The sequence below is a fragment of the Corvus brachyrhynchos genome, unplaced genomic scaffold (genome assembly GCF_000691975.1).
Source record: "Corvus brachyrhynchos isolate BGI_N302 unplaced genomic scaffold, ASM69197v1 scaffold229, whole genome shotgun sequence".
Classification (NCBI taxonomy): Eukaryota; Metazoa; Chordata; class Aves; order Passeriformes; family Corvidae; genus Corvus; species Corvus brachyrhynchos.
In genome coordinates, this window is record NW_008240042.1 from 3,765,107 (window position 1) to 3,791,081 (window position 25,975).

The window sequence follows — 25,975 nt, forward strand, 5'->3', positions numbered from 1 at the left end:
CTGGAACAAGGAAAGCAGAGAAACACAGCATTAGTACAAAACAGCTGCTGCCTCCAGAGGATTAATAAGGGTAGGAAAATAGCAGTGGCACAACCCTTTTAGAGATTCTTTGTGTATGTGCTTCTGCTCCCTTGCCTTCTCATAGCAAGGGCTCTTCAGTAATCATTTTAGGTCAGATTCATTAGAAAGGTGCCAAAATCATAAGCCCCCTAACAAGCTTCAGTGAGATTTTACATGTGTGCAGATTCCATGCAGAGGGCTGAGTAATAAACCCAAGAAAAACGTGCTTGATGTATCTGTGATCATTACTAGGATTAGAGTACAAAAGTTCACATAAAGAAGTCTAAAATCATGGCATTACTAAGTCAAAGCCTGAAACTTACAGGCACTCTTAGCCTGGCTCAGAAAAACATCCACACTTCTCTGGATGTTTTAAAGTTTTTCACCTAACCTGCTGTGAGGCATTAAACATTTCAATGAGGCATAGATACTAGGCTAATCTTAAGGCATCCCCTTAGAAGCAATAATTTCAAATCTGTAGCCTTGGCACCACAGTGGCATGGAAGTGTTTTGGAACAGCTAGAGTCTTGTTTGTCCTGCATAATGAAGTTTAAATCAGCAGGGCACATCATCCTCAGCTACATATCTATATATACATATATATATACACATTGAATTTTACATTGCAGCATTGATTTATTTTACCTGGTAATATATCCCATTGTGCCTATCAGGCCACAGACTCAGCTTTATACTACCCAAGTGGATTTTTATTATTTGAAGTTTGTAAAAAATATAATATAAAATAGCTTCTTGAACCACATGAAAAAATTATAACAACACATATTTCTATTCTTATTATCCATGTAGTGTTCTAAACTCTTGGGTGCTCAAATTTGTTTGCTGTGTAAGTGAAAAAGACAATGAAAACAAAAAAATTGCAAATAGCAGTAAGTGCAAAAATATTATTAGGTATCTCATCATACATGGGTGAGTATCTAATTAAACCATTAACATTACATTATGATGAAATATTTGGACAGTGCATGGGATGATACAATGCTGCACAAATAGGGGATTTTTAATGCACTGTTTCTTGCTCCGTGGCTATATCTTAAAAACTGGCATTCAGGATGCTCAAATGTATGTGCTTTCTGCATCCAAAAGATAACAGCACTGTTTGTCAGTCATTTCTATTCATTAGCTGCAAATCCAGGAAAACTCCATTATTCAATTTTGTTGTAGTAGGAGTATAAAATTCTGTGTATCTGAAAGCATCTGCTCAGACCTTTCCCTTTACTCCCAGAGCCAAGACAGCAGCTTGGCTATGAAGCAGTTTTTAACTGGAAGAAAATTCTGGGTCGTGTAATGACATGCAAATTGCAAGCAATTGAAAACCATTAGATGCCACTGTGGTGAGTGGCTCCAAGGACTGGAGTGGTGCAGAGCCAATACACAGCACAAGTCTGCAGGGGCTCCAGGGCTGTGGGCTAAACACACGGTAATCCCTCTTTCCCGTTGAAAGGTCAATGCCCTGTTCAAGTGAAAAAAGACTTCAGTGTATGATTAAAATTGTGGCAACTTTTCTTCTACAGGGGATATCTAGTTACACTGTAATTAAGTCAGTTTTCTACTTCATGTATCTTAAGTGACCCACAAGATTTCTTCAAAAGAAGAAATCCAACCCAGTGGATATTAAACCTCAGCTACATAATTTTGGCTGATGTTGGCAATATCTTTGTATTTTCTAGTAAAGGTAGAGCTGTGAGGCAGGTATTTGGCTGAACTGGTATTTTTCACCTAAAACAAAACAGTTCAAGTGCTGAGATCTCCCAATCAAAGTTCTATTGTTCCTTTGTGTTGCAAGTTGAAGAATAAGAGTAAAGGAACACCTCAATTCCTTGTACCACAGGATCATCACACGGAACACCATGGGAATATCCTCAATGCATCAGTGGTTATGTTCCTTTGGCTGCCCAAGCACCAGCATCTCCAAAGATCTTTTCCAAAGCTTGCCCCTCAGCTGAACAAAACCCGTGCAGTCACTGGTCTGCAACTAACTGCATTAAAAGGAGTGCAACTAGAGAGAAGAAAAACTGGGAAAGCCCTTCATTGCACTGCAGCTGTTGCACATGAACCACATCCCTTTGTCAGACATACCTTTGAGTTTGTTGTGTTCCGAGTCCGCTGGGAAGAGAGAGTCTGGAAAAAGTTTGGGGAAAGTGAGGCCGGCGTACTTGGGTCTGTTCTCAACGTAGTTCCGTACTGTTGGCTGCAGCTTCTTCATAAACTCTGGACAGGGCGTTCCCAGCTGCTCAATAACTTTATTCCACTGATCAATATCTGAACACCAGTAGTTAAGGGAAACAAAATGCAAACCCCCATGTAGCCTCCTGACATTTCTGCTTTGTTCTCTGGGAATCCTCAGAGGTATTTAACACCCTTAATAACATCTTTACAGTCACTATCTTTCCTTCTCTTCTCACTATTCCTACAGCCTGCAAAAGGAAAAACTCTCTCACACACCTTCAGGACACTGTGCAGTTCTAAAACCATGACTACCACAGGACAACACACAGATTCCTCTCTTTTGGGTCAACACTTGCCACCAATTTTTTTTTTAACTTGAAATCCAGTCACTTGCACTCCCTTTTTGTTACATGCACATAATTGCCACTATGTCACCTTGGAAGAACACCATGTGCACCTGCCTCTCTATTCAGTCTCTGTGAAGAGGGAGACCCAGCTGGCTTGAAGTTCTACACAGGACAAAAATCTTCTTCCACTCATCTGCTTTGCACTTTACTCTCTCCAATAACTTCATTGATGCTAATTTTTCCAATACCAGCCAAGCAGCAACCTCCCAAAAAAGCAATATGATTTTATACAAACGCACTGGGACTCATTTTCTATAGACAAATGATACACAGGTGTAGAGAGATGTTTCTCTTTAACTGAAAATGTGATAGCTACATTGCTAAACTGATAGTGACTAATGACAAACAGGCTCTAATGCTTAAAAAGGAAGTGTATTACAGGCATTTCATGCTGAGCTCTTTTTTTGTTGTTGTTGTAGTCTTGATATTTTAGTTTTCTTGTGCTAACATTTAGGCAGCTGATAGGTGTTACGTAGCTCTTTCAGCTATGTTCAGAACATGTTACTGTGCCAACAAAAAAGCATCATCAGTAGCATCTCTACATCACATTAATTCACAGAGCTAAGAACCTGATGACCACATGGGGAAAAAAAAAAAGGAGGATCACATGCAGCCATGGGTACATTGATACTAAGAAAGATGATGAAAGGAGTTTTGTTAAGAACACACTGGAAAGAAAACACAAATATTCAAAGCATTTCAGCACAGAGATTTCTTTTTCAAAAATTATTCTTTTAAGTAATTATCATCATAACTGTCATAAGTGTGGAGGAGTTTTCCAAATAATAAGACAGATAACTAGAAAAAAAAATAAAGTCGAGCAAAAATGAGATCTTGGTTGCAGTAGCAATTTCAGATTTAAAAAAAAGTATTTTATTTTAGGGAAATTGAAACAGTCTTTTCACATGCCTTTGAAAGTAAAGACAGACTTAATTTGGGTTTATGCTGAAGTGTCTTATTTTAAAAAAAAAAGGAAATAATTTATTTAAAAATTGCAGGTTTACTAATCAAAAGTGTTTAAAGGAATGAAAATCATTTAAACATGCTTAAAGAATTCTAAAACAGTGTTTCGAATGGTTTTATTTTCAGCTGAGAAAGGTTGCTAGAAATAGCAGCTTTCTGGAAAGATTTTTCTGAATACCTTTTATTTTTTAAACTAAAGTGAAGCTTTATGTAGAAAAGCCCCTCACAAACACACAAACACTCCATAGGTTGTATGTAGCTTATCTTGTGTTGTCCATGAAAAATATCTTTTTCTCAACAGAAAACCAAACAACTACAACAACAATAAAGATTTCTAGGACTACAGCTGCTCAAAGAGCAGCCTGAATATTCCATTAAATATTTCATTAGAAAATAAAGTGGTTTGACATTTTAAACTTGTGCCCAAGTTAACACACCTCAGTGATTGCTGGCTGGACTGCTTTGGAAGCAGGTCTCTCTGAGGAACTTGGGAGTACAGAGCGTGTAAATGCTTTGCAGAGAAGAAGAGAGAGCACAGAAATGAAGATGCTGTTAGTTGTGCCAAAAGAAGCTAAATGGGTGAGAGAGCCAAGCTCTAAATTCATCACTGGAAGCATTACCTGTGCATGTTGGGTGAAATGTTTGATAAACGGCGAGGGCCAAACACAGGACTTGCTTCAAAGAAGGTCACCCCTGTACAGAGCAGGTGAACCATCTCCCAGGCACTTAGGGAAGGCCAAAATGAAAATTATTTCTGGGATTACTGCATTCTGTGGGACCTGGACACATTGAGAGAGAAGAGGTAGTAAGATGCCCTAGACATGAGCAATAAGGGAAAGGAGTACAAGAAGTTCCCAGAATACGGCTTACATGGTGGGAACCACTGTCAGTGGTGATGGAGAAGGAAAATCCATAGACAATGGACCAGGGCCCACTGCACACATTTCTTCTAAGCTGACAGAAAGGCTCTCAGTAAGAAACAACACACAAGCAAACTACCACCACATTCTAAGATGGAGTCATCAGTGCAAAAACAAGAGCCAAAGGCAAGGGAACTGGCAGAGCCACCATGTTCTGCTCCTTGACCAGACTTGATTTGCAGGACAGCACTGGACCTTTTGCAGCCCTGGCTCTCACCAAGAGCCAGAAGGTCAGGCTTTATGTCACAGCAACTTCAGTGACTGGTTTTGAGTAACTGAATGACCTGAATGGGTAATTGTGCTTCTTTACTGTATTATTTCTGACTTAATGTGCTCATATCCTGCCAAAACCCTTAAATAAAATACATTTGTTTGGTCTTTAGATACATTTACATGTACACACACACACACACACAAATTGACATGATGGAGCACTCACAACTGGTTTTGTCCTGGTAATAGCAATAACAAAACCATGCTAAGTGAAAGCAGTTAGATAATTTTTTAGTCAGATGGACATGCACATTTTGTCTCTAGTAATGGCTCTCCACTTACCTAGACCTTACAAGCACTGGATTATATTCTGAGGTCCCGTATGTGAAAATGTGCAAGAATGTAAAAGTTCTTGCATTTCACCATAATGTTTTATGCAGTCACCATGTGTGATGCATCTGTAATACACCTGGAGATTGTACCTGTCATGGTACCAGATTTAAAGAAAAAAAAGTTTTGGAAAAAAATCTGAGGACTACGTATCAAAGCAACGATAAGCAGCTTTCTCTAGGTGGCAGTCAGAATTAGCTTCAGCAATTCTACAGGAAAAAATATTTCTACAGGACAGTCCTAATGCGAATCAAAATCTACAGTAGGATGCATTAATCAATTAGAGATGGTAAGTATAGATGTTATTGAAAAAATGGCACTACAAGTTAGGGATCACATAACTCTGAAAGAAATTTTCCAGGAAAAAAAAGGGAAAAAACCCTTAAGAAAAACAGAGGACCCTGTTTTTCCCTGTGAAATTAAGCAAATTTTAGACAGACTGAAAGTGGGAATGAATTCCAACCCAAAGCTCTGGAAAATGATGAAATGTCTGCTTAAAAGTATTTGAATCAGTTCAGCTGTCTTTTGCTCCAAGCAGGATCAAGGAAAACGTGTCAACTATTCACAATAGCATCTGTATGATTTAAGACAAAAGAAGGGATCTAACCTAGATTTATTAGCTTGCCTCTGGCACTAACACTGTGGCATTTAATAACGTTAAGATGGCCATGCAGAGTTACAGCAAAGATTTAAGAAAATAGATCTAAAATGTGTATCTCTTGGATGAAGATTTATCACTGAGGCCTCAGGTTGCCTCAAGCTCCCCAACCACCTCTTTGCAGCCTTATAGTCTCTTAAGGATTGTTCTTCTTTGCTTTCTAAAGTTCAAAAGTAGTTCAAAAGTGTGGATTAAGAACCAGTGTTTTGTTCATTCAATTGGCCTGTAAACCTCAGTTAAATTCCTGCAAATTTCCAAACAACTATAAGGAAATGGAACTTGACTGTAAGAGAAAACTTACAATACTTCTCTGTCTCAATCAGAAAATATTAAAAGCATTTCTACAGTGTACAAAGTCGCAGCTTGTATTAAAAAAAAATAATTTAGACAACAAATTATTGTCTTCCTACCTAGCCTCAAAATTGTAATAATTTTCCTTTTTCCTTCTCATGACATGTCTGTGTAAATCATACTCTTTTCTTGAACGAAGAATTATATTTTGTTAAGTTCAAGAGCAAGAATTTGCAGGAGGAGTTACTGTTTGCCTTAGGATGTTTTAGTTGTACTGTGATACAAATAACTTAATCACTCATGTTTGTTCCCCTGAAAGAGGAGCCTTTTTCTAAAATCCACCTCAAGCAGTATCTGTGGAGTGTGATGTGGGAAACACGAGTAATTCTGCCAGAATGCCTGTTTATATCAGAGCAGTTGGAATTGTGCTGGACGGTGGTGGTGCTGCTGGGGATCATGCTTCCCTGTCCAGCATACTGGACAGCACTTTCTCCACCTATTAAGCAGCATCTCTGCACCAGCTTTGCTGTACAGGAGCAGAATTTGCTCTTTCTGGATAAATGTGCTGCTTCAGGAGATAATTAAACTAGGACATGTCAAATCTTTCTTTTGTTAAGGCAGGCACAACAAAAACAAATCAGACACAGAACATTTTCTTTGTAACAGACAGACAGGGGAAGATCATCTCTTTTCAACCTAAAAACCTTGAGGGAACCACCTTCCTAATTGTCTTCTCCTTAAGTCTACATATTCCACCAACAAAAACTAACTGCTCCACTTCAGGCAATTTTTGATGCTCATAATTGGTCAAATTTAGAATAATTACTATGAGTGGCTCTGCAGTTCCCTCCCCAACATCAAATTGTGGCAACAACTGCAAAGTTGATAGGTCAACTTTTTTTTTTTTTTTTTAAATTTTAATTGGACTTTTCTTTTTAAAATAAATCTGCTAAAAAAGACACTAACCAGCATCGCTGTGGGAGACATCAGTGTCATGTTCATATTTTTTTCCACAGTCCCACAATTTACATATTGATGCCAACACAGTTTACAAAAGGAAACCCACACAAAAGGAATTGAAAATGCTACCATCTGACAAGACAGTAACTATAAAGCATTTTCTGTTCCAAGGTGAACACTTTGAGAAGGATGTGGCATTTGTAAAAATGAAACTGCAACAGAAAATATAGTGCAATGTTCAGAATAGTAATTGCTATTTATATGGTATAACAGAAAACATGGTGATAACAAAAATAACATGTAGCACAAATAAATTACTTTGGAAGATTACCATTGATCATTCAGGAGTTAGATAGCAGTGTTCATTGTGCAGATGCCATTAACATTTTGGATGCACATCTATGACTCTAACTAAAATTTTCAAGTACTATTTCTTTTAGCTGGTATTTCATTCACCTGCTGAGCAGCTGTGCTTACACAGCAGCAAGCAAATCATAAAATCATAGAATGCTTTGGACTGGAAGGGACCTTAAAGATCATCTCGTTCCAAGCCCCTGCCATAGGCAGGGGTATCTTTCACTAGACCAGGTTGCTCAGAGCCCCATCCAGCCTGGCCTTGAGCACTTCCAGGGATGGGGCATCCACAGTTACAACACAAAAATGTTAGAAGTGTTCATAAAAGCCACCTGGGAGTCTGCTTATGAGGTAGGATCTTAGTGATACAGCACAATGCCAAAATAAGTGTTTCTGCTGCTACTGTCAGTGAAGTTGGTATGGGCTCACAGTTTGCTTCTCTATCTCAGGTGTACCTGTGACAACTTGGGATATGAAATCCAGAATAGACTCCTCAAGCTCAAAACATGGAAAACAAGTTCCTGGAAACTGTAGGGTTGCTCCTTTGCCTGAATCAGGAGAAACAGAACCATTCTGTATTTTCATCTGTGTAATTATTCAAAAGCTCCTTTTGCCCCTTATGAATGAGTTTTTACAACAGTTAACAGTTACTCAACTTCCCAGTGTTTAAAGAAGGACAAATTTTGGCCTTGAAGTTCAAGAATATTCAACAACATACACGATTCTATATATTCATGTATCTATCAGTCTGTGTCAGCTGAGTCAGCTCCAGCAATCCTCATCTCGGTCTTATTCTACCAATCTTTTACATCAATTCTATCTCTCCATTTCCTCTGACTTCCAAGAAGCAAAAGCTGTACACATCACTCAAAGAATGGGAAGTCAGCAAAGAGAAAAGGCTAAATAAAGAGGGAAATAAAAAAATCTTCATGAGAAAATATAATAAATTTGCAATAGAGCAGTTGTCAAAATGCATGAACTGAGTTGCATTATTGGATAGGAGCAAGTGTACTCATTTTCCTTATATTTACATACAGATGGCAGGTTTTCCAAGATAAAATTATAAGCTATTAGCACACTGTCAAAGTTCACACAATTTATGTTTAGCACAAACATTTCTAACAGATTTACATTGCTGTACTAAAAATAATTAAGTAGGCAATGGATAATCTTTCATCCATTTAATAGTATTGGGAGTGGTTTTTCACAGCCTGGGCACTCATTTTTTTGGTGGTTTCTTCACAAACATCACTGTTTCCATGGAACCAATTCTCATTGAGCATGGATGCTCACAGAAAAACCACACTAAAAAATTACTTTTCAAACAGAGCATAATTCTCATTGCAGATTTAAACCAGAATTAATTTATTGTGCAAATACACAAAGCTGCTTTTCATAAGGAGTTCATGACATCTAACTGCCAATAATACCCTGAAAATCACAAAATGCTGTTTTGCTTACTGTTGTAACCATTAAATCTGTCCTTGTTTTGGCAGGTAAGACCACAGTAGACCTCTGCGCAAAATTTCTGCAGTCTCTTTTTCCATCAGTTCAGTTTTCCTGCCAAAGAAAAGGTACCAAAAAATCAGTTCTTAGAAGGTTTGCTGGAACAGTTCCCAATAACCTGTTCTCTTATGTCAGAACAGTCCCTGCATCTTCTGCATAGAGCAGAGAAAGCCTAAGGGCAGTTATTGAGATCATCTGCGATGCCTGCAAAAATAATTTTGCTACTAATCCTAGAAAGTACAAACCCATCTAAGGTCCTTCAAGGGTACTGATGGCTTACAGTTTTTCAGTCTATTTTCTTCATCTCACACTGGTCATGTTCTTCAATTTCTAAGCACTGAGTCTCAACACAAGGTCTGACGGAGTGAGTTTTAACTCTGTGAGGATCTTTAGTGATCTTGGCAGTCTTCTGAAATTTAGTTGTCCTTCCTGAGTTCAAAAAGGCCCCGTTTATCTTCTGAATTCCACAATATGGCTTTGAAGCTCTGCCTAGCAATTTTTCAGCAGCTCAGCTGAAGTAGAAGCTCATCAAATCTGTTGATGGCTGGAGAACTTCCTCTACAAACACATCTGCTGCCGCAGCTGGCACTGGCTGAAGATTTCAAGAGCTCTGGTAAGATTGATGCCTAGCAACTTCAGGGAGAAATTTCACAGAATCACAGAATCATGTTTAGGTTGGAAAAGACCTTTAGGATCACTGAGTCCAGCTGCAAACCCAGCATGGACAAGACACCACTAAAGTCCACTGAAGGCTGCCTGGACTGCAGTGATCACACAGTGGTGGAGTTTGCAGTCCTGAGCGATATGGGTCAGGTGAAGAGTGAAGTCAGGACCCCGAATTTTTGGAAAGCAAACTTTCAGTTGTTCAAGGAGTTAGGCAATAGGACCCCCTGGGAAACTGTCCTCAGGGACAAGGGAGAAGAACAGAGCTGGTACATCTTTAAGGACACTTTCCACAGAGCACAAGAGCCGGCAATCCCCTTATACCCCAATCCCTACAACATGCAGGGCATGATTGCAGTTGTAGAATAAGGTAGAATAAGGCTGCATATCTTGTGCAGACATATACTAAGAGCAGCTGACATCACACCTCTCTGCTGAATATATATTTGTCTCCCTAAGCTTTCCCAACTACAGGATTTAAAGGCACCTTCATCCTTGTCTGCCCCAAATGCCTGCAGCAGTTAAAAGAAAATGTGTAACTACCACTTTCGCAGCTCACCAGAGGACTAGGGCAGCTTCTTCACTCCTCCAGATCATTTATGCAGCAGTGAGAAAAGAGTCTCCCTCATCAAATCTTGAGGAGAACACGTGGAACAAGAGTCAGACTCACAGGTACAGCCAGCTTGTCGCATTGCTCCTGAGGCAACACAACGCACCAGGTCACCATTTTCTCCTTGCTCGAGGCACAGTTACGTGCAAGCTTCATGCTAATTGTTTTTTTTAAAAGCAGAACTACAGCTGTCAACATTGAAATGAAGTTTCATATGAAATTAAAAAAAAAATAAGAAGGAAAAAAAGAAAAAGCTTTAGCACACAATTAAGTGCATCACATGCATGCACCAAGAATGGTAGAGAAACAGGAACATTTCAAGGATCAGTAAAGACCATGAGGATTTTGGACACTGCAAATCATTCTTCACAACTGGGAGTTTAAAAGAGAATAGAGGTGGCTTCTGTTCTCAGCTTCACCCCAGTGATTTCAGTGAATTCAGATGGACTATGGGAGTGGAACAGAGCTGCAGCCTAGCTAAACACTCCACTCTGCACTAACTCAGAAGGATTTTCTGCTTTTCTGCTTCTGAATTTTGCTACTGAAATTTTTAAAGTTAGCTGATGGACTATTTCATTGTGTAAACAGTAACAGTATCAAATGACCTAGACTCCTTAACCACTGGAAAATGCCAAATAGTAGATTTTGCAGTCAAATATATGACTGACAGTGCATTTCTCATGAATATTCAATCTTTCAGCTTCAAAACTGCTTTTCATGGTTATTTATGCATAAAAATTGACACAAATTGTATTAAATACTCTTCAAATCACAGTGTGGATGTGAAATGAAGCACTGCCTGTTAAGAAAAAATTGCTGGTAGCAGATTCTGGTACACCACCAGGCTTAACCCATTTTATGTCAAGGAGGAAACTTTTTTAAAGAAACGGATGTTTAATTACTCTTGCTCCTGCACTTAAGTACATCCTTAAGTATGCTGCCCTCGAGCTCTGAGGGCTTATAGTCCCTGCTGATGGAATTATCCAGCTGCCCAACTCCATCACTCGTCTGAAGAAATAATCTTTTTTACAGCAATGCTAAGCATTTTCTGTGCAGGTTTAAGGCAGACGATGCCACGAGTTCACGAATCTCAGCAGGCTGGGTGGGAGCTTGCAGCTTCCTGACTGGTTTTCAGCTGCACAGATGGGCAGGGAAGCCAGAAGTGCTGAACCCCTGCTCGTGGCTGCTCAGCAGCAGGGAAGGGGTCTGGGGGATGGATTTGGATGAGAGGTGACTTTGAGGAGCAGCTTGAAAGAAAGCAATGGCATCGTTCTCTGTCCATGGAATAGGCACTCATGGAACAGCAGAAGAAAAGCAGAGCAGTACAGAAAACAGAGTGCAAGTTTAGCAACGTATCATAAATAAAAATGAAGAACGCGAACTCAGTTACAGGCCAATCCCAAACAAATCAGCAGCTGGTAATGACAATTTCTGTGGAATTATTGCAATAATAGATGGCACACAATGGTTTAATTATAGAGGCTTTGCACAAGTTCTTTTTAACAAGCATACAGCTGTGTCAAAGAAACCAGTTTTTGAAGTGCTATTTAAGACATATTCAATTATTTTTGGACTTATTTGGGGACATCTTTAAATGTTAGCTTATAAAATGTAGGTCTGTGAACATAAAACGAGTTCTGACTACAACACTGAGGGATGCTCACCCCACAGTCTGACTCCACATTCACAGGAAACAGAAGCACAGCAAATCTGGAGCACAAATAGGTGCTAACGATTTCCATTAACACACAGAAGGGGAAGGTTTTCTTTCACATAGGCAGAGGAGATGTGCTCCAGATCATACAAAACCACAAGCAAAGTGTATTGCTCATTTCAGTGTGGATATGCTAATCCAGCACTTTGGACAAAAAAATTAGGATCTAATTGGACAAGGCTGTGAAAATATTAATGATATAATTACCTTTCATTTCTTTAATGCTCTTCAGATGATACTTTTTCCACATTTTGATCAAAATTTTGAACCCTTTGAAATGCAAATGAGGTCAGAAGTGCTGAAGTGAACTGGTAAGTATGTGTATACACACACACACACACACACACACACAAGTGTACATGCACACATACTCAGAGAAAGTTACACAAACATCAATAATGCCTGGAAACTCCTCTGTTAACTAAGTACAGAACTTAAAATAGAAGGCAAATATGTACACAGGCCATGTCCATTTCTCATATTCATGATTCTATGGACAGTAAAAGACTAGAGTTAGACCAAGCATGTCCTGACATCAGTTACTGTTATACACAGGAAAGTGTTCCACAAGCTGATAAATACTAAAGTGCATATTAAAGCTTTAGTAAAGCATGGAACAAAATAAGAAATATGGCTGCCGCAGCCCTGAGTGCAGAATGGTCTCTAAGGGAAACAAACATATGCCTTGTCTGCTTGTCCACTGATTTAGTGGGTTTATCTGTAAATCACTTCTTGTTGATGTAAAGAATATATTCTGCTTTCTCATAATAGCTCTGTGTACTTAAATAAAAGATGACAAACCCAAGAGTTTCCCAAGAAACTTCCAGACTTCTGAGTTATTAAACTACTAGCAAGTGACAATTTTATTCTTGGGAAGAAGTTGTGTCCAAACTGAAACCATTTCCTACTTTTGTACTTTTATACCACTTGAAGAGTAAACAAACAAAGCAAATAAGAAGCTCTATGAGTCTATAACAAATAAGCAGTTCTATGATTCATGTCTGAGTTAATCAGATATGCAGAAATGCATGTGAAACGCAGAACCTCTGACATCTCACCCTGAGGTAAGCAGTGACTTGTGCCTGCCCTGCTACCACCTTTAAAAAACTCCCTCATTTATGAAACACACCCCTCCCACACACCACCCAATTAATAAAGAGACATTCATAACAACAAAACTGTGGTCACTGGCTGCAGAAAGCGATTCTGATAAACCGTGCAGGATGCTGTTTTCCATCTCCTCATGCTGTACTTACTGTGGCAGTAACGGTCTGTTGACATTTTGGTTTGCAGGGATTTTGTAGAGGGACTTAACCGAGCTCTTTGGTGCAGAACAGAGGTGTGTCAGCACTAGTCTAGTGGGAAGGGGCTGGAAGGGATAGGGTTGGAAGTACCTACTGGGGCCAGAATGGCTGCTAGGAAGGATACGATCAGTGCCAGGAAACAACACAGCACCTTTAATCATTTCTCCCATGATGCACCCTACTGACCACATGTCAACTGAAAACAAAAATGAAATGAAGGTAAACAAGAAAACAGGAACAGAACAACAAATAAATGAGAAGACTTATCCAATCATGCTATAGCACAGCGCCTGCAGACACAGACCTGCCTCTTGTTCTCGGCGGCTGCCTTTCTGCCTGAGCACACAAGTTTCATGACAACAGAGCAGGTCTGAGAAAAATAGACTCCAGCAGTTTCCTTTTCCCCAGTGTGGATGAAAGACAATGCCATTAAATACAGAAACCCAACTGAGACCTGCGGCTGGCTACTGTGTCATAGTACAACTTTGTAATCAAAATTTACCAATTAATTTTGGTTTTTTCAAGTTTTCATTTGTATTTATTACCTAGGTTTATGATGCTTTGTCTTGTAAATGAATGCTGGTCTCTGTATTCAATAAGGATATGCAAATTGCTATTCCTTTATCATTCCAGCTACCAGAGATCCATGCATATTTTCACAAGCTGAACTGCCAGAAGCCACAAAAGGAACTTGGGTCCTTGTGAAGACATATCCACCACTTATTCAGGGTTATGAATAGAATTTTTGAGATCATTCAACTCCAACAATGCTTGCTTTAGGGCCTGTTGGCTCACTTCCACCAAATCTCAGTGAAGCCAGCAGTCCATCACAGGGATCTTGAGAATCTCATAAGATTTCCATTTGCCATGATAGGAAATGGTGATTTCTAAATAGGCCAGTTGAGACACAGAAGCACTGATCTGTACCTTCTGCACCGAAATTCAGAGAAAACCAGGGGCCTATTTACCTCCTACAGGGAAGAGCAGTTCAGCTGGGTTAAACAAAGCTCACCGCAATTTACACTGGAGCACAAGATGAAAATCAGACTCCTTATGTCCAGCACAGGATTAAGGTGGCATTTTCCCCCATACTGATTCCATGTAACCACATTACCTCTGCTGTCCTTGGTCTATGATAAGTCATAGGGCATGAAAGCAAGCACAGGGACAGACTGGTGTCTCAGGGCCAGAAACTGGGGAAAAATATGAAAGCATCATGCTGCTTAGTTAAATTTACTCTTACAATTTCATACTGAGCAACAGTTAAAAGTGCATCTGACTTTGAAGGCAAATGTCCTATCTGTGGAAATCTTAACATGCCTGGGTCTAAGGTTCCCTTGTTGCTTTATTTAGCACATGAAAAGCTTCAACACTGCACAATAAATAAATCAATAAACAAAAACCAAAAAACTAAAGAAAAGGCTACTTGTTTGGGAGCAATAAGCAGACCTAGAGATGCAAATTACTGCTGCTTTCATCGCAAGCTAAATGGCATGCAAAATATCAGGAAAAGATAGAGCAAGCAGTTGTTTGTTCGTCTGTTATTAATTCCTTTTCATTTTCAGAGGCTGCCTCCTGACATCACTGCTCTATGCTGTGCTCCAGGGGGCACACACACAAGTTGAACTAGTGACTTACTAAACTGCAAACTGTGTAAAATCAGAGATGATTATTCCCCTCTACGCCTGAGGTTTCGGGAAGGAAGCTCTTTGAAAATTTCCAAATCAGAAGGAGCAAAGATAAAGACCTAAATATAAACAATGTCCCAAGAGCCTTCTTGACTGCTGCCTCTTTTTCACCTCCTGAGGCAATTAGAAATAAATCAAAGTGAAACCAGGATTTGGCTGCATGTTTAGAAGTAGTTAGATGGAGGTTAGGAATTTCAGCACACGCAGCAGCAGCTGTCAAAAGCCCCAGTCAAGGCACTGAGACTTGTGCAAAGCTCCAGAAAGGACTGCAGAGCAGAGATCTATGCCTTGATCCCCTGCTTCCTTTAGTCCAACATCAATCCAGATGTTGCAGTCTGAGTAATTTCACTCCTACAAGCATCAGAAAAAAAACAAGCACACCACAACCTCTAAGCATCTGCATTCAGCTCCAAAGCACTGAAAATTTACACCTGGTAAAAGATTTTTTTGTTCAAATGTGAGATATTCACAAATGCTGGCAATGCTACACCAACTCATGGAACATCCCTAAGCTTCATTCAAGGGCAGGCTAACTTCTAGAGACAGATCTCTGCATGATTCAAGATAAAACTTCAGTTTAGCAGCTATTTGCCTTGATGTTTTAAGATCACATGAAACAGTGTTAAGGAATTCAACCTACAACTTTTCAAGACCCTCTGAAGTGAAACTGTTGAGATTTGGGTAGCCCTTGACAAGAAGTCCACTCTCCATTGGAATAGCCAGGTCCTGGATTACTAAGAGTAGGGGATTTTTAATTTTTTCAGAATCTCTACAAACTTGGTTATTGCACACTCTGGAACACATTCTTGAATGTGTACACATACTTCAGAATATGAGTAAACTTGCCAAAGACACCAGATGCCACCCTGGCATAGCCAGCTTGAATAAGTGCTCACCAGAAACCACATGCAAGTGTCTTCCTGAACAAAGAAAACATTTTAACCATACAGCAAATCTCCGCTGGGCCATCTCCTGGTTCCGATATCCCACCAAACAGGTACTTCCTGACCCAAACGAGTGCTTGCTCATCCTTCCAGATTTCAGATTCCCTCCAGCAGAGATACAGAAGGGCCAGAAATTGTAGAACTACCCAAAGATGTTTCTATATGGAGAGAACCCAAGTAAACTTTTTGTAGACACCTCCCTGGTGACTCTACATTCTCCTCCTGCAAAACTGCACATTCTCTGGGACTTCACAAGACAATGAGAGAGTCTGTAACTGCCCTTGCTCAAACTACCATTGAGGTGGCTCTTCAGTCATGCACTCAGTTACATCCAGCTGTCATTCAGTGAAAATTGTGACATTCAAATTAAAATTCATTAAATGCAAGCCACAGGACACTCTGGAGACCAGAGATGCAGGCACAGCTGAATAAGCTTTGCTGTCTTTTCCAACCCCATGGGCTGGTTCACACTTTCTGCCCAGAGCACTAGTGAGAATACCAAACATCCACATTTGTAATAGCTCCTGTTTTACTGATGCAGGAATTGCCTTTCTGCAAGCTGAAAAGAGATGTTCATGTCCTCAAAAATGACTGAAGAAGATAATGATAGACATATTAATGAAGCAAATCATGATACCTGTTTTACTTGTGTAACTGTAGGCCAAAATATTTAGCACACAACACTGCTTGGCAATGGCTAAGGTGTAAACTCCAGTAAAATGCCAAGGCAGCAGAGTATGCCTGTCGCAACAGCGAGCTTCTCTCTCCAAATTCTCCTAAAATGGACAGACACCTTGCTGGGCAGGACCTCTCTTTACCTCCATCTCTGTTTTGAGTACTCCTGTAGATCTGTACTGATGTCTGCTCTGAAGAACCATATATAGGCCCTACAGTAGCCTGTATTGGATACTGTACCTTGTTTTTACAGGTTTTTCTGTTATTTCTATGCAATAAAAAAAGGACATGGTTTATAAAAATGAGTGGTAATTCTCAGCAATACATGGGCAAAGCTGCTTTTTTTTCACATGTTCCAGATACCACAGCTACAAAAACTTCAGACCTGCCAATGCCAAGGGAACTCTGTGATGTGTGGCACTCCCAATGACCATTCTGGAGATGGCTCAAACACTTGAAAAGTATTAAAACACTCCCCAAACCACTAGACCCTTATCTCACTCAATTCTGGCTAAATCATGGCAAACTCCCAGTTTTGTGATGTTCCAATCTCCTTGCTGAGACCTTGCTGAGATAATCATAACCCTTCCCTTAGTGCTTGTATTTATTATGTGCTTGAATTTCAACATGTTTTAACAAGGGCTTGCTCAGCACAGTATCAGCTCAATCCATTAAGATTTCCTGTGAGTTTTTCCTTTCTAATTTGAAACACCACTTTCCACATGATGTTATGAAAACCTCAGTATTTCTCAATACCAGTAATAAGTTTCCTAAGTGTTTGAAGAATTGCCTTAGTGACTTTTAATTTTCTTCCTACCAAACACCATGGAACACAGTTACTCTCCTGACAGATGCTCTATGGAACCAAAAGAGAATTGCCACCATTTTACAAAGGTGAGGCTTCAAAACAACCTATGAATTTCTCTCTCTTTTTAAACTCTCTGTGACCCACTGAGTGCTCTGCACTGGAGCAGGCTCCTGGCTCTTAGGTCGCAGTGCCAAACAAGTGCTAAAAAATGACTGTTAAAAAATGACTGAAAAGGGCACGTGAATCCTGAGCAGCAAGCTCAAGAATGAGTGGAGGCACAAGAGATGGCTCAAGCCATTCCCTTTCTCCCATCTTCTTTTGAATATAAATATATAAAAAAACCATCACAGTAAGAGAGACCTACAGAGAATCTTGCCAAGTAATGGGAAACAAACTACTCTGTGTCTAACAGACCATAGCATTGAAAACCTATTTTGCATATCCTTCATTTGCTAGCTTCAGGTCCTCTTTTTAGCTTATTTTACATGTTGACTTTGAAGTATCTCTTCCCAGGTCTCAAAGAGTATTCAAGTACACTTGTGTTACTTCTTCCAGCAGGAAACCCACAGGTAGTCTCTCTTGCTACAGTACAAACAGATTAGCAGATCATTTGAGTACACTTGTATGTTTTCATATCTGGAAGAGGAATCACAGAATAGAATCACAGAACGTGCTGAGTTGGAAGGTGCCCATAGGATCAACGAGTCCAACTCCCAGCCCTGCTCAGCACACACCAGGAGTCACACCCTGTGCCTGAGAGCTTTGTCCAAACACTCCTTGAACTCTGTCGGGCTTGGTGCTGTGACCACTGCCCTGGGGAGCCTGTTCCAGTGCCCAACCACCCTCTAGGTGAAAAACCTTTTCCTGATATCCAACCTCAACCTCCCCTGACTCAGCTTCATGCGATTTTGAATGTGCTTCAGCTCTTTATTTTGATCCTATCCAAATATCTGCATGCTCTTGACAAAAGGCCCTTCAGTACTGTTTTGTTCACAAGTTCTAAATTCTCTGCTCAACTGTTCCAGTCTATCTCAGCTCAAGTTAGCACAGCTGCCATCAAGAAAAAGCTGACTAATGCCACAGGAAAAAAAAAACCAAAACATTTGAGACCATCCAATTTTGATAGGTGGCAGAAAAGGAAATTAAAACTTGCCTTGGTTGAAATTCATACAAGGCAGCAGTGGGTGCTGAAAATCTTTTAGGCGAGTGATGGGAAACAAGCAATGGATTATCTTCACTGTAGCACCTGGGACCTACTCCAAGAGCCACACAGATGACAGACAGCATGGGGGTTTCATGCTAAGGGTAAATTACACTTTAAACTGTTGGAGTATGCATATCTGAATTTTAAAAAAGAGAAGAATGGCAACAGCCAAATTATCCTCACATCTAGTTTGAAGTCTCCTTGAAACAGACCTCATCTCATATAAGCAAGCTTTAGGAAAAATCCTGAGTCAAAAACCAAATACCCAGGGAAGAATAATCCAGGTCAACAAAATCCAAACTTAGCCATCAATGCCATCATAGCTAACACACAGTTAAGCAGCAGGCTAAGACAAACCAGCTGATCCCACCTGGAAAGCCAGGCCAGTCACACTTAAGTGTATCTTTTAAATAATCCTGATGCTAGTTGCTGGTTTTGATTTTTTTTTTCTTTTTTAGGACAAAACAAGCCTTAAGAAAATACTACCCAGAACAAGCAAAACAACAGACTGCACTGAACAAAAGTGCTGAAGTTTTATTATACTGTAGTTTAAGAAACTACCCCCAAATATGCCCTCAAAACACTAAAATTACACCCACTAATCAATGCAGATCAAATGCAAAGACAAATTCTGCTAATGAGTGGTGGAAAGGCAGCACCTTTTCCTAAAAGACTTTCTTGATGCAAACTTCTTTTCTCAGACAATAGAACTTTCTGTCAAATGCCAGAGAGCATGTCTTAATCCCACCACTCTCAAAGACAGCTGGTGGGCAAGGGAATTTTTGAAAATCTGGCCACAAAAAACACTAACTGCATCTGTTAATGCTGACTTCTCTTCACAATCCCTTTTGGATATTCATAATTACATAGAAGAAAGTTGGAATTTTTCTCTCTTGCTATTTTAATAGTATTTTCTCTTTTGAATGTCTTAGACTTTAAGCTGCTTGTAGTAGGAACTCTGCTCTCCATATTTACCGTGGAAATTCAGGCCTAGCCAAACTTAGGACACTTGGCTGTTACCACAATATATTTCTATGACTAAATCACTGTTTGCCCTTTGATCTGCTGAAGGACTCACACATGAACTTGCTATAGCATCATCCTCCATCTTTTCAATACTGAAAATAAATGCTCTGATCCTTCCATTTTCCCCACTAAGTCATGTGTGCCTGCGGGACATTGCTGTGGCCTTGGCAGCTCAGATCTTAATAAAGCTGTCTCACCTGAAAGCATTCATTTTGAGTTTTTCATTCTCTTCAAATAAAAAAACAGAAATACATTTCCAATCCTTAAATTGAAATCTTATGAGATTTTGAAGATGTTATTACCTAGAGGGGAACCAGCTTTGGGGAAAGTCCTGGGGTTTTCTAACATATTTCCAATGGCATCCAAGAGTTTGGGCAGTTTTTAGTCGCTTGCATTCTTTCTGATTTGACAATAGTGGAATAAGCATCAAAGAAACACTGAGCAAAAAACTCAGAAGTGGACTACAAAAGCTTACCGGAACTTGCCAGGAATATTTTGGTCTACAAATCCACCTAGAAAGGTGGATTTCTTCTTTAGAGGGTCTGATTTCTAACAAGGAAGTTTTCCTGACAGCATTTCGAAAAGTCTGCCTTAGCTGAATAACAAGGAACCAGGGTACCTGGCAGGCAATTTCTACCCAGTTCTCTCCAGGACACTGGAGGCTGTTCTTACCTGTCTGAAAACCAGCTGTAGTCTATCCAGATTCCAGAGATTTCTCATAGCAGCTTAAGAGAGAGTTTCTTACTTACATAGATGAGAGGTTCTGAAATTAATCTTCTCCATGTTTTAGTGTCCATGAAGACTTTAAAAATGAAATTTCATTTCAAGTCAGCCTCACCTGAGTGCAATGGTAACTCATTGGGATGGTTTAGGTGAGACTAACTTTTAAAATATTTTCTTTCCATAAAACTTGGCAGCAGCTGTGAATTTTTTCTTAGATGTATATTGTGCCACACACAAATGTTCCTACTCCAGACTAGAAATGAGTAAGCTTATATTGATAGCAAGTGCACACAGTAGACAGGCTTCTGAATGACTAAAAAGAACTGACTTTTGTTCATTTCTATACAGACTCGCCTCTTTCAGCTAGAAAACTCTGCTGGAAAGCCTTAAGTAGCCCAAAGGAAGTATGTAATGTCCTTCTGTGAAGTTTACCTGCAGCTGCACAAATGCTTCTCCAGCTCTTCCTGCACCTGGGAGGGAAACTAGATCCGCTCATCAACAGCCATGGAGGGGTGGGAAATCATATGGACCCATACACAAACCAGTCTTTCCAACACTGACAACTCATTCATGGGGTCAAACTGGTTAACAAATGAGTACTGACTTGGAAATGAACGTACAGATTTTTTTTTCTTTTTTTCTTTATTTTTTTCTTTTTTTTTTTATCAAACTTCCCACTCACCTGAATAAACCCACCATTAAAGCATGGTAGTAACTGTGACCTGGCCCACATCCATTCTATTTCAGGATATGGGATTTCCAATGATTTAAAAAGTAGGACTATCCCACAATTTACACAATATTTGCTGCAGCTGTTCAAAAATACAGTTGTTATTTTCAACTGATATTGAAATGTTAAAAAGGGTTTTAAAAATGTTTTACTGCTATCCCTGAATACAAGGCTGCCACAAGAGACTGTTTTCACAGCCAGACAGAAAAAAAGTAATTTTCATGTTTGAATGGTTTTTTTAAAAAGCTACATTATTTAAATTATATAGCATTGGTTCTTTTTCTAGACATGGGCAGAAGAACTTATCTCTTAATTTGTTGTAAAAGGAGACCAACCCATTAACCATGCTACTGTGCTTTTACCCTGAAATCACTCTTTGTATGAATTCTAATTGCTTATCTAAAATCTCGGACTTCTCTCTGAAAAGATTAAATGGAAATATCCTCATTATTTCCAGCTGAACCTCAAGTATATTATAGATAATTTAGTTTTCTCTAAGTTTTTTTTTTTAAGAGGAAAAGAGCGCGTTGTTTGGAGGGAGAGTTCCGACAGTGTTTCTGAGGTGGTGTTACCACTGAAACATAGCGTAACTACGACACTGAATTACAGGTCCTGGGAAGGCTGGGAGCTGCCCTGCACTTTCAGGTTACAGCACAGGATGGGCGTGCAGCCAGCTCCTCATGCTGCAGGGACAGCTCAGCACCTCTAAGCATCTCAAAGCTACCCACTAGTAATAAAAAACCACCATTTTTACTTCCCTGCCATGTTTTGCATCCAAGCCAGTACAGTGCTGCTGTCACTCCCTCAGCAAACAGGAGGTACCTGCTGTCCCCTCATCTCCCTGTTTGAGAAGTAGAACTGCATCTTCACTGGGCCACCAAGCAGAGCTCAGCTCTCAGAGAAAGTTGACAGAGCTGTGAAAACTGGACAGGGAGGACCCAACTCTGACAATCACGACAGGAATTACTCAAGAGTCAGCAAAAAAAAAATCGCTTCCATGGCTGATGTCTGTGAAAGCTGGGTTTTCTTCACACCAACTGCCAGTGGGTGCTGATGCCAGATTTTCATGGTGCCTTTCTGCCAACTAGCTGACAACAATATGCCTTCTTGTTTCCGAAAGCAGAGATATGTTATGTTGCCTCATTTCATTCTGATGGGCAAAATACACACTACTTACATTTCCAAGCCAGCACGGGCAGGTTGCCTGGCTTAGCCTGTGATAAGCAGGGGGCTAAGTAGACACCTCTTCTTTTGTTTTCATTTTCTAATATTGCTTTCACCACCTTGGAAGGGGTAAAAATAATATCATCCAAGACAAGAAAAATGAGATGGGAGGGATATACAGTTTAATTGACGACACAGACCTCATGCAAGCAAAGGGAAGTCCATTTTTAAATCAAGAGAATCTGATTTCAGGCCAATTTGGAAGCCACAGTAGATAAACGGTTGCCTTAAACTGGGTGAGTCAAATTCTTCATTTTGTTTTAAAGAAAGAAAAAAAAAAATGTTGTATTGACTCAACACTGAGCCCATACAGCATTGAGATGAATCCAAAACCATGATGCATTAGCAAGCAAAAGATTATGATGTCACCACAAATGTTATGAAGTCAATATTTCCAAAACACAAAAGCAGAAAAACAGATTTACAGGAATGAGATGGGCCAAGTTAGGACTTTTTTCTTTTATTCTTATTTTTCTTTTGAAGAATAGTAAATAAAGCTGTCCAATTTGCCATCATAATGCTTGTTTTCTATATTGCTTATTGACATGACATAAATAGTATATAAAATGGAATGATTACAGGTTTTAGAGCAACTTAATTGATGGAAATAATTCTGTACATCTGTTTTTCATTTTTAATTTTGTGTGTATCTGCAGTGCGCTATTTTCATTTAGCCATACCTCTGGGATTCAACTTTTTGCTTCTATCTTTACAGTCCTGGTATAGTCATTTTATGGTAAAAGGGATGGGGTGGAGGAGAGGAACAAATAATAGGTGAAGCTGCAGCAAATGGCACAAGGATACAGTCCCTTCCTGGAAAGAGGATTTTGTGGCGAACCATTTCTCCCATAATGCATCCCACAGACCATATATCCACTAGAACAGCAGAGACAGGGAAGTGAAGAAGGAGGAAAAAAAAGCAAAGTTAACTACGACATTTCACTCCTAAAGGAGGGGAAAAAGAGCAGGTTGATCAGAACAGTACAGTTTGTTTTGTGGTTTTGTTGGGTTTCTTTTTCATGTCTCACCAAAAGCTAAAATAAGTAACTAAATAAATAAAAGCTGTGTCAGTTAGCTCAACAGCAGTTAGTAACAACAGTGGAAAAAGTTTTAAATCAGCATTTTGGGTAAAGGTCCAGAGCTAGCAAGTAAAGGTCAAGTAACAACTGCACAGACCCATGGTATGCACTAAATTTATGGTTAAAAAACAACTTTTTTTTTTTTTCAGGAAAAAAAACAAAGAAAAACCCAAAAACCAAACCAGATAATGATAATCTGGAACAAATCCTATTTGCAGAGTTGCTAGACTTTGTCCTCCGGCTCTGAGTCTCTCTGCAGCAGCTGACAAGAGGTTCCAAATGGAACTGCTCACACAAGTAAAGGCCATATGGACAATACCACCCTTAAGGGTTATTTAAAACTCCTCTTTCAGAACCTGTACTTATGTCCTGTCTATAGGTACCTATCTAGGTGCATCTGTCTGTACCTACATACCTGGAGAGAATGACCTGAGTGGACTCTGTTTTGTACTGTGTAGGTACTCAAAATAAATGCTAAACCAAAAGCTCCCCAGGACAAATATCAACAAGACTAAGAGCATTTCCTGTTCCCAATCCTGCAATCAGCTCTTAAATGCAATATGCACAGTCACTTTTTCTGCTTGACTTGGATAGGGTGTTTTTTGCCCTTTAAGTCTTTCAAGAAAAAAGGCTGGATAGATAGTGACACAGTACACACAGAAAAAAAACCAAAAAAACAACCCTGTCTTCCACATTAAGAGGGAAAAACTGCTTTGAAATGCTTTAAAAGACTCTGTTGTTTCTGAGCCTGAAATTCTCATTTTCTGGTCATGTTTGACCTACACAACCAGTTTTCTCCTCTTTTTCTTCCCCTTTCTTGACCTTCAAAAGCAATCCAAAACAAACCAAAGAAACAAACAAACAACTCATTTCTTGGTAAAACAAAATAAAGGTGAAATGTTCCATTTGGGAAAAGGAGGGTACAGGTATCAGGGGCATGGGACAGCAAAAGCATGCCTGAGGCAGTGGGAGAGTTTTCTTCATAGTGACAGTTTTGGGACCTTCCACAGAAGTGCAGCAAACTGGTGATAATTATGCATCTTTAGCCAACCAAGTGCAGAAAGAAAATGAAAGCAGTGAACAGTCCTTATACAGGCAGTGTACGTAGTCAGAGGGGGAAAAAGTAGGGGAGCTTCAGTAATGTGGCAGCATAGGCCAGAGCAGGGAAGCAAAGAACAACCCTTTCCATTGACTTCCTTGGGAGCTGGGTCAGAGCCTCCAAGCAGAGCAGCTCCTCTGACAGCTGAGCTTCATTTTCAGATATTTTGTTTTCTTCCTCTCTTTATTTTGGCTTTGTCCAAGTAAGACAAGATCATTCATCTTAAGCCAGATTCATTGCCCAGGGAAGTCAAAGGAAGTTCCTGTGTTAACTTCAATGGGCATTTGATCAGGACCCTTGGATGTGGCAAACATTGGAACTTTCCCAGCTGTGTACTTCTTCACAAAAGTGTGTCTAACTTTTTCTTGGTGCAGTTTTAATCATGTGAAAAGCAAATGCTCTCTCTGCCCTTTCATGGACAATAACAACAATAATGGTAATCATCTACTTAATGGCTGGAGGGGAAAAAAAACAACAAAAGAATTAATTTGACAATAGAAGAAACTCTGGATATTGACTAAGGAACTATCTAAAGTGTTCTAAGTGTCACTTAGCAAAAATTTCAAACAAAATACTTTAAGGAATATTATCCCTTTTTTCAGAACTTATTCGCTATACGTAGACTCTGCGTAATAATCCTCTACATTTTAGTCTTTTGTATTAAAATTTATACTTTAAATTCATAAATATTACAAATAATTCGTACAGGGACTTGCTAATTTCAGAAGATGTTGTGTGATTATGCTTTTAGTTGTGCTGAAGCCATGGATTCGGCTCCCAAAATCAGTTTCACTGCCCTTTACAGGATGCAGTTGGCTGTTAGTAAAAGTTCTCCTGCAGGTTAGCCAACCTCCTCAACAAAAATTAAGTAGGACACTTTTTAATAAATTCCTGGTCTTGAAGTTTGCTGTATTTGCCATCAAAAAGTCTCCTCAAACAGACAAGTTATACCTTTGACAGCAAAATCTGAGTTATAGGATATTCTTCCCTTCCTACCTGGTCTACCTGGCACTCAGATGCAATTCTCGGTTTTATTACAAAATGAGAACAACTTAAAAAGCTTTCCCTTCATCTTCTGCAAAATTTGAGTTCTTTCTTACCTGCTTCTCCATAGCAAGCACCTGCTTTTCACAATCTTTCCAAGAACCAAGATCTTTCTCTCAGACTATTCAGAGTACTATCCTATTTATTTCTAGGGAGATTACATACAAATTATATGTTTGTTTCATTTTTGTTCTAGTTTCAGATTTTTCCTCTTCTCTGAAATTCTACTTTCCACTAAAAAAAAACAAACTCAAACTGCAAAATTTGTACCTAGATCTTGACAACATGAAACTTGTTAGCAAAACCTGGGACTTTTGTCAAATTTATCATGAAGAAGGAATTAATTCCTGAAATTCAGATCTAACTCTGGATTTAGAGAAATTCTGGAAGGGCTAAGTTTTGCTATTTCAGCTTGTACTTCTTGTTCCCTCAAGTAATTCACAGACTCAGACTCAAATTTAGAACACATCACTCGTTCAGCAATTCCAGTGGTTCCCACACTGTTTCACAGCCACAGAAGCCAAAGAT

The 25,975-nt window shown here is 39.5% G+C and overlaps 1 protein-coding gene across 8 annotated transcripts in view; it reads right to left on the reverse strand.

Moving 5' to 3' along the window:
• Positions 1-25,975, reverse strand: part of MAPK10 (mitogen-activated protein kinase 10) — a 150,636-nt gene that overhangs the window by 22,929 nt on the left and 101,732 nt on the right. For 7 of the 8 annotated variants that reach the window (XM_017744185.1, XM_017744189.1, XM_008641284.2 and 4 more), the window contains 2 exons: positions 23,030-23,101; positions 2,161-2,343 (listed from right to left, as the gene is read on the reverse strand). In XM_017744185.1, coding sequence (XP_017599674.1) covers positions 2,161-2,343; positions 23,030-23,101 — 255 coding nt within the window. Of the gene's footprint in view, positions 1-2,160; positions 2,344-13,327; positions 13,400-23,029; positions 23,102-25,975 lie in introns of all 8 variants that reach the window. The other variant, XM_008641285.2, reaches the window with a different exon arrangement.